Source organism: Physeter macrocephalus, chromosome 12, assembly GCF_002837175.3.
Source record: "Physeter macrocephalus isolate SW-GA chromosome 12, ASM283717v5, whole genome shotgun sequence".
NCBI classification, from domain to species: domain Eukaryota; kingdom Metazoa; phylum Chordata; class Mammalia; order Artiodactyla; family Physeteridae; genus Physeter; species Physeter macrocephalus.
The window spans coordinates 85,528,802-85,537,911 of record NC_041225.1 but is presented as its reverse complement, the minus strand read 5'-3'; the positions used below and the strand labels follow the sequence as shown (position 1 = coordinate 85,537,911).

Sequence of the window (9,110 nt, the reverse complement as noted above, 5' to 3'; positions counted from 1 at the left end):
CTGCCCCCACTGTTCCTCAGGCCATCTCCCCAGCAACTCCCCTCCCCATCTGGAGCAAACCAAATTCCTTCCTAGCACCTCTTAGGCAGAGCTGTTTAGAATCAGACACGTTTCGTGGCCTTGAGATTGTCCTTTCTATGGCCCATGAGTTCACATTCCACCCAAGAAATTTATCAAGATATTTTTTAACAAAGATAAATATCTCCCTAAGAAGAATTCTGTTGTCACCTGTTAAGACACTAATGTAGCCTTTTCTTTCTTCTTTTTTTTTTAAGGTGGAGAGAATAGTTTCATGAACCTCGTGTACCTCCGCAGCTCCAACAATTATCAGTGTTTTGCCAATCTTGTATTTACATGAGATAAATTCTTGGGAGAGGGCGGTGGTACTTTTAAAATACAAATGCTCCTATCAGAACAAGACAGAGAATATAGGCTTAACCACCTTCTGTTTCCCATGTCGGGGAATCCAGGGAGAGGACTGGAGCGTAGGAGCCCGCCCCCCCCATAACCTGTGGGGGACTGAGGGTGGGCACGGAGCGATGGCTTAAGGTGTGCGGACCAAGAGGATGGGGCGGGGTGTGTAGATCGGACGCCCGGCGAGGGCGGTGCCAGGACCTGGCTCCGGGGCCAGGCTTCCCGCGGGGCTAAAGCGCCGTGTCGGGCTCGGGGTCCGGCGGCGCCCCCTCGCGGGAGTAGAATTCGTCGATAATGTTCTGCGGGATGCGCTTCAGCATCTCCTTGGGGAAGATGCGCAACAGCTTCCACCCCAGGTCCAAAGACTCGAACACCGAGCGTTTCTCGTAGGGACCTAGGGACAGAGCAGGAGTGTTAAGGGTGTGTGCGCGTGTGGGTGTCGGACTTAGGGGGTTGCTGCCTGAACGCCCCCAAGGCGCCTCACCCTGGTTGATGAAGTTCTTCTCAAATTTCTGCAGGAATTCCAGGTAGAGCAGGTCCTCGGAAGAGAGCGCCTCCTCCCCCACCACTGCCTTCATGGCCTGCACGTCCTTCCCGATGGCGTAGCAGGCATACTGGGGAAGGGGCGAGGGGGTCAGTGGTCACGGCAGGCTTACCGCAGGAGTCCCGTGTTCCCCCATGTGACCGTGCGGGGACCCCAAAAGGGGAGGAATTTTTTTCTTCCAGGAGAAAAGTTCGTGGTCCAGCTAGGGCTCCAACCTCCAGCTTCTGAAACTAGCTTCCCCACCAGCCCTTGGGCTCTCTCCTTACCAGCTGGTTGGAGACATCTCCATGGTCCTTTCTCGTCATGCCCTCCCCAATGGCAGACTTCATCAGCCGAGAGAGGGAAGGGAGGACGTTGATGGGGGGGTAGATCTGGGCGGGGGTGGGGCGAAGAAGGCGTGTCAGAAGGCAGGGTCCAAACTTTCCCTTCTTTCCCACCTCTACCTGTCTTTCCTCCCCCTGTGCTTCTCAGGAGATTGGTCCTTATTCATCCCACAGAGAGGTCGGCTGGTCACATCCCTCCCTCCTCTATCGCTCACAAATTCTAGGGCTTGGGTATACAGGTGTCTACATGTGCGCACCTAGACGGGAGAGTGGAGGGGGAAGATGACCTGACGTTAGTTCATGAAAGTCTCGCTATTTCAAAACTTCTGATTATTTGGACAAAAGACAGGTAGAAACTTAATAGTTCATAGTTGCAAAGAAAAGCTGCCAAACAAAGAGGAAAGAGTAAGGGGGTGGCCTAAGATGGGACAGACACATTTTCTAACCCTTTGGTACATTATTCACCACCTACTTGTGTCGGTTACCTATTGTTTTTGTTCACCAAAGCAAATTACTAGAAAGGAAAGAGAAGTGATATTTATTTTGTATCTACGATCTGCTAGATGCTTTCTGTGGGCCAACTTATTTTATTTTATTCTCCACAGTGCAACTGTGTGATATATATTATCATTCCAATTTTATAGATGAGGAAACCTAGGATCAGAGAGATGAAATGATTTTCTCAAGGTCCCACATCCAGGTAGGCTGGATTCCACCCAGACTTGTCTTCTGTCTGGGAACCAAACAGTCTTCCTGGGGATTATCTCCTGTTAGGGGTTAGCCTTGTCTGGCCCCGCCTCATTCACAGGGAGATGAAGTACAGGGGGTGGTGGGACATCGGTTTTTAGTCAGTGTCCTTTGGAGATGGTGGAGAGAGCAGGAAGTGGGTAAGGAGGGGACAGTACCTGTTTGTTATGAAGCTGTCTGTCCACATAGATCTGTCCCTCTGTGATGAAGCCCGTCAGGTCTGGAATCGGGTGGGTGATGTCTGCAAGGAAAGGCACTGGCGTCAGCGTCGATCCAGGTCTCCACCCACTCAGGGCCATGTAGGTTCTCTTCCCTCACGGGAGTGGGTGATCGGGGGAGGCAAGGAGGGGACAGTGTCTACCCTGATGGAGGAACAGAGCTACTGCACATCTATATAAAGAAGCATGGGTCCTTTAAGTGTCTGGGTAGGATGGGAGGGCAGGAGGGCTGCAGAGGGTAGTGGGCAGGGAGGCAGCTCACCGTCATTAGGCATGGTGAGGATGGGGACCTGAGTGATGGACCCGCCCCGGCCCTCCACGCGGCCTGCCCGCTCGTAGATGGTGGCCAGGTCTGTGTACATGTACCCAGGGAAGCCTCGGCGCCCGGGCACCTCCTCTCTGGCAGCTGAGACCTGCAATGTTCGTGGGCCTTGGGGTAAGAAAGGGGGCAAGAGGCTGACACAAGGAAGGGGAGTGGGGGGCTCAGTGACCATGAGGAAAGGGGTGGGGACAGGCCTGCGCGGGCCAGCTCTGGGCGCGGTGACTACGGCCACCTCACCTCCCGCAAGGCCTCTGCGTAGGAACTCATGTCCGTCAGTATGACCAGCACGTGCTTCTCACACTGGTAGGCAAGGAATTCAGCCGTGGTCAGTGCCAGGCGCGGGGTGATGATCCGCTCGATCCTGCAGGTATGGCCAATGCTTAGAGGGCCTCGAGGCCCAGGCCTGTGCTTCATTTAGCCCCAGTGCGGAGTGGATGGTGAACTGGGAAGCTGGTACAGTGCACAGCACCAGGGGACTGGGTAAGATGAGCTCCAGGCCCCAGCCCCCAGATGCAGGCCATGGTTCCTGGGAGTGGGCCCTCAGTCACGTCCTGCTATTCAAGGTAGGAATGAGGCTGGGACAGGCAGGGAGCTGGGTGAGAGAGGGACAGGCGGGGCCGGAAGTGACTGATGAGGATGACAGTGTCCCTCGTCCCCCAGGGCACCCAAGCTTGGGTCAGCTGGATCACTCACACACTCTGTGTCCTCGGGGTTCTTTCCTTACTGTTCCCCTCCCTATTCCTTGCTGGGCATGGGTCAGAGGCTGGCCTGTCCTGGCAGCCCCTTCCACTGGGGGCACTCCAGGCACTCTGTCCCCGGGCTCTGTGCCTGTGGCACTTTTCTCTGGTGACGTCATCTGGGCCTCCTGAACTCTGCTACCTGGTTTGAGTTCCTTCTGAGTACCTTCAGTTCCCAGGACAGTTTATTCGATTTTTTTTTTTTTTCATCACCTAACCTACAGATTTAAACTCACATTTTCTCAACTTTTAAAATAGCAGTTTTTCTAAGAGAATGGTTTAGGGAAATATCTCTTTAGCGGTGACCTTGTGGAAGCGAGTCTCGGATGAGGAGCCCTGACTTGGGATGGTGGCTGGATGCAGGTTGTGGGCAGGGCGGAGGGGCGGCAGGTGGCAGGCGGGCTGTGGCCCAGCTCCCTGTCTCTCCGTGTGCTGTCCCTACCTCTTCCCCAGCCTCGGTGTCCCCATCTCCACAGTGAGGGGTTGTTCTCCCAGCTCTGGCCCATGGCTGTAGTTCTGGGATGTCTGAGACCTGGTACTCTGGGTCTTGGAAGGGGACAGGGCCTGCTGCCTAAGGGCAGTATGGGTGCCAGGGGTCGGCTCACGTGGGGTCGTTGGCCAAGTTCAGGAAGAGGCAGACATTGCCCATGGTACCGTTCTGCTCGAAGTCGGACTTGAAGAACCTGGCCGTCTCCATGTTCACCTGGACACACGGCAGGGAGGGCTGGAGGCGGGGCCCAGGCTCCTTCCCTCTCTTCTCAGTAAAGCCTATTGACTGACCTGCTAACGGTCACTGGGGTGAACCTGGGGCTTGAGAGGGCAGGGGCTGGGTTTGCTGCCCGGTCCGGGATAGGGTCTCATCAGATCCCCAGAGAGAGGTTCAGACTTCAGGCTCAGCTCTGCTCAGTGCCACCCCCTGCCCCTTACCCTGCCCACTGCTTCCCTGTTAAACTCCCCGTCCCTGCCTTGGGCCCTCTAAGGGCCCCCGGGATCCCCTTTCTGAAGCTGGCTTGTCTCCCTAAACTCCCTCCTCCCGCAGCTGTCCTGGGCTCATCTTATAGCTGCCGTGGCCTCTGGGCTTCTGTGGAGGACACGCTGCCCGCTCCTCTAGTCATGCTCTTGTCTCTCCCACCAGCAGGCTCCGACTTTGACGGCTTCTCAAGAAGAAGGATAATGCCTCCCCCATAAGACTGGGTGTGCCAGGGGCCAAGGCTGCCCGCCCATAGCTGCCAGAACTTGCCAATCGGCCCAGCCCCTCTTACCCCCATGGCTGCAAAGACGATGGCAAAGTTGTCATTGTGATAGTCCAGCACGGCCTTGGACTTCTTCACCAGCCCAGCCTGGCGGCAGATCTGGGCGGCGATCTGGGGGTGGGAGGAAGGACATCAGAACCAGAGCTCGAGCCAGGCCTCTGAGCACCACTGAGGAGCACGGACAGGCTAATTCCCAGCCCATCCTCCCGCCAAGGCCTTTGGTGGGAGGGACCCAAGGTCAGCAAGGTAGAAGGGCTGCCCTGGGTCCTACAGCCGCTCTCAGGGGAGGGCTGCCTTATTCTGTGGCACCTGAGGACCCAGGGTGCCTGTCATGAGGAGCAGGGTGGAAAAACAGTTCCAGAGAGCAACTGCCTACCACGGGTTAGGGGCAGCTGGGCCCTTCAGAGTCCCCTCTGCGCCCCCCAGCCTGCTAGGGGTATCTCTGGGGTTTGCCCCAGGCCTGCAGCGTGTGGAGTTTCCAGTCGCCATGTCCAGATCCAGGACGAGCGTGTGTGTAGGGGAAAGGCAGGGACACTTATGCCGTCTAATCCCTCTGAGCATTTCGAGGGGGAGCCGGGGCGCATCCGGGAGTAGAGGACTGGGAGTGGTCGGGGGGGATCATTCTAGAAACTTTGTCACACCAGCTGCTCTGGGAAGAAATGGGCTGTCCACTCTGGGTAGAGGGGGTAGGGCAGGAAACCTGCACAGGGAGGCTTCAGACGGCCGTGGGGCTGGCCCCAGGTGGGGTTCGCTCAGTGCAGGCAAGTAAAGACCATTGCAAGGACCAGTGGTAGAGCCGTGGGCTCAGCTGCACAGGACATTCAACACTGAGGCTACCCGTGGGGTCTCCTGTGAGCCAGTGCGAGCCCCACTCACTCAGGATGGAGGCTTGGAGATCTGTCTGGGGGCCCTGAGTCTCTGAGCTGCCAGGAGACAGCTGCCCGTGACCCCAGCCTGCTCGGCACAGGAGGCCTCCCTCGCTGGCCCACCAGCCCCGGCCTCTGCTCCGTCCCTTTCCCTTGGTCATGCCCACAGGCCCCTCGAAGTCCTCACCTCATTGTGGGGGAGCCCAGCTGCTGAGAAGATGGGGATCTTCTGGCCACGGGCAATGCTGTTCATGACGTCGATGGGCGAGATGCCCGTCTGAATCATCTCCTCCGGGTAGATGCGGTCGTGGGGGTTGATGGGCTGGCCTGGGAGACGGTGACCATGGACCCTGCTCAAGGGTTCAGGCCTTGCCCGCCATCCCCCACCCCTGCCCCAGACTCCAGAGCAGCCCCGGTTAACAGAATTTTCTTCCATGATGGAAATGTGCCCTAACTGCGCTGCCCAAAACGTAGCCCTGGCCACGTGTGGCTATTGAGCATGCACAATGTGGGGTTTTTTTTTTTTTAATTAATTAATTTTATTTTTGGCTGTGTTGGGTCTTCCTTGTTGGGAGCGGGCTTCTCCTTGCGGTGGCTTCTCTTGTCGCGGAGCACGGGCTCTAGGCGCGCGGGCTTCAGTAGTTGTGGCTCGCGGGCTCTAGAGCGCAGGCTCAGTAGTTGTGGCGCACGGGCTTAGTTGCTCCACGGCATGTGGGATCTTCCCGGACCAGGGCTCTAACCCGTGTCCCCTGCATTGGCAGGCGGGTTCTTAACCACTGCGCCACCAGGGAAGCCCCGCAATGTGGTTTTGAAATGAACTTTTATTTCACTTGAATTAGTCTGTATTTAAATAGCCACAGTCCAGTGCTCCCTTGGACGATGCCACCCAGGCACATTAGAAGTGGCAGGCAGGTGGATGCCAGAAGGCAGGAGAGCGAGGGTCTTGGGCACCTGGGGAACTTTGCACAATGATGATAGCATTTTATAGGGATGGGACATGAAATGCAGCTGGCCCCAGACAGAGGGGCCTTTGCTGCTCTCATATCTCACCTGACCTGCCTGTTAGTATGACCAGTCCTGGGGGTGAGCCCTGGGCAATGGCCCTGGCCTTTATCTGGGGCAGAATTTCCAAAGGCGAGGTGACAGAGGCAGTGACTGGAGTGGGGAAGGTAGCTGGGGGCTGGGTCCCGAGAGCTGTCCCGAGCCTCCGGTCACTTACCATTGATATCCAGGAAGTCCTCTGCCATGACCACTGGCCCCTTGTCAATGGGTTTGCCAGAGCCATTGAAAACCCGACCTGGGAGTGGGTGAGAGGGGTTGGGTGATCAGGAGCAGTGCTGGGTCTCTCACTGCTGCTCACCCTTCACAACACCAGACCTCACCCAGCCCTCGCGTCCCAATTGCCCCATGTCCCCCTCCCCTCAGCCCTTGGTTACCCCCAGGCAGCTGGCTACAGTGACTGCCTCCTTGGGGGTCTTCCCTCCTCTCCTGGAAACCTTTACAGGCAAGGCCTTGGCCCAGGATGATGATTCTAATGGGGAGTATAGGGCTGGAAAGAGGAGAGGGCCAGGTAGGGCGGATCTTGGGAGAAAATTAGGGGATGTGCAGTTCGTTTCAGCTTGACCCCAAAGAGATGGCTACCTCCTCTGCCTCTAATTTACTGAAGCTGCCTTCCTCATGTATTGAACACCTGCTGTATGTCAGGCCCTGAGCTGGGGTTGGGGGTCAAAGACAAGGCACAACCTCTGACCTTAAAGGGCTCCCAGGGGAGGCAGACTAGGTAAAGAGGCAATGACAGTGCAGTCTGCTAGGTAAGCACTTTGTCAGGGAAGCTGGGCTGGCCAGACAGAGGGACGCCCTCACCCTGCCCATCCCTACCCCTCACCCAGCATGTCCTCCGACACTGGAGTCCGTAGGATGTCCCCTGTGAATTCGCAGGTGGTCTTCTGGGCATCGATCCCAGAGGTCCCTTCAAACACCTACAGGGTAAGAGGTTAGTCGGACTAATAAGTGGTTTACTGGGGAGAACGGGGCCTCCCATTCTAGGCTCCCTTTGTGTCCAGCTCCGGGCAAAGCTCTCTCACGGGAAATAGAACATTTTCTGCCTTTGGAGTTTATAAGATAGTGTGGAAACTTTGTGGATTCATTCATTTATTCAACCACCAACATCTTATTGACACCACTTACCTGAACAATTGCCTTGGTCCCAGCCACCTCAAGCACTTGCCCACTCCTCTGAGTCCCATTGGGGAGGGTGAAGTTGACGATCTCAGCATACTGGGCAAACTGGCAGGAGGGGAGAGCACCCCAGAGTGTCAGTGAGACCAGAGGTGAAGTCCCTGTCTCCTCCCCAGACTTCCTTGACCCAGTCTCAAGCTCCTTTCTCCCATCTTGTGCCCAGATACTCTTGGAAATGAACTTCAGAGACTGGTAAGTGGAAAGCTTGAATTCTGTTTGGGAGGCAGTATACCTGGGTGGGTAGGAGCACCGACTTTAGAGTTGGAAGACCAGGGTTAGAACCGAAGCTCTGACACTTAGAAGCTGTGTGACCGTGTGGAAGTTACTTAATGTCTCTGAGCCTTACTTTCCTCATCTTTAAAATGGGAATAATACTAACACCTATTTCATAAGGCTGCTGTGGGGAGGAAATATATGGAAAGTCATTAGCTGGTGCCAGGACCTTATAACAGCTCAATAAAATGTAGTAGCTATTATGGCTGTTTAGGTCTCCTGACAGCACCATTGTTTCTGCCCCTGTGGACTAATGGTGAACGCACTGGCAAAGTTCTCTCCTCGGCTCCCAGGTGTCCCCATCTACCATTGGCAATCTTTCCCTAGCCATGGGGCTGGGGTCAATTCACATGTAGTCCTCACAGGCTTCAGGAATAAAAAGAATCAGGCAATCACTTTGCTTTTGGAATGGTGAACGCACTGGCAAAGTTCTCTCCTCGGCTCCCAGGTGTCCCCATCTACCATTGGCAATCTTTCCCTAGCCATGGGGCTGGGGTCAATTCACATGTAGTCCTCACAGGCTTCAGGAATAAAAAGAATCAGGCAATCACTTTGCTTTTGGCTAAGATCAAGTGAAGTATTCATTCTTATCAATGTAGAAAGCATCAGGCCAACATCTGGAATATATAAAGAAATCTTAGGGGCTTCCCTGGTGGCGCAATCTTACAAGTCAACAATAAAAAGACAAATACCCTATTTTAAAAATGGCAAAGGATCTAAATAAACATTTCTCCAAAGAAGATATACATGTGCCCAATAAGCACATAGATGCTCAACTAATTAGTCACTAAAGAAACGCAAAATCACACAATGAGACAGCACTTCACACTCATTAATATGGCCGTAATAAAAAAGACAGATAATAGCAAGTGTTAAGGTTGTGGAGAAACTGGAATGTTCAGACAATGATGGTGTGAATGTAAAATTGTGTGGTCACTTTGGAAAATAGTCTGGTGGTTTCTCAAAAGGTTAAATATACAGTTACAATATGACCCAGCAATTCCACTCCCAGGTGTATACCCAAGAGAAATAGAAACACATGTCCACATAAAAACTTGCATATGGGGCTTCCCTGGTGGCGCAGTGGTTGAGAGTCCGCCTGCCGATGCAAGGGACACGGGTTCGTGCCCCGGTCCGGGAAGATCCCACATGCCGCGGAGCGGCTGGGCCCGTGA

General features: G+C 54.8%; 1 protein-coding gene across 1 annotated transcript in view; it reads right to left on the bottom strand.

Moving 5' to 3' along the window:
* Positions 1–272: 272 nt before the first annotated feature.
* ATP6V1B1 (ATPase H+ transporting V1 subunit B1) overlaps positions 273–9,110 on the bottom strand; it is a 31,520-nt gene continuing 22,682 nt past the window's right edge. Inside the window, exons 3-14 of the mRNA XM_007128933.2 lie at positions 7,612–7,710; positions 7,310–7,403; positions 6,644–6,721; positions 5,612–5,751; positions 4,568–4,669; positions 3,911–4,008; positions 2,806–2,929; positions 2,509–2,659; positions 2,187–2,269; positions 1,225–1,329; positions 899–1,028; positions 273–808 (exon numbers count right to left, since the gene is read on the bottom strand). Of these exons, the coding sequence (XP_007128995.1) occupies positions 645–808; positions 899–1,028; positions 1,225–1,329; positions 2,187–2,269; positions 2,509–2,659; positions 2,806–2,929; positions 3,911–4,008; positions 4,568–4,669; positions 5,612–5,751; positions 6,644–6,721; positions 7,310–7,403; positions 7,612–7,710 (1,368 nt within the window). The 3' untranslated portion in view covers positions 273–644. The remainder of the gene's footprint in view (positions 809–898; positions 1,029–1,224; positions 1,330–2,186; positions 2,270–2,508; positions 2,660–2,805; positions 2,930–3,910; positions 4,009–4,567; positions 4,670–5,611; positions 5,752–6,643; positions 6,722–7,309; positions 7,404–7,611; positions 7,711–9,110) is intronic.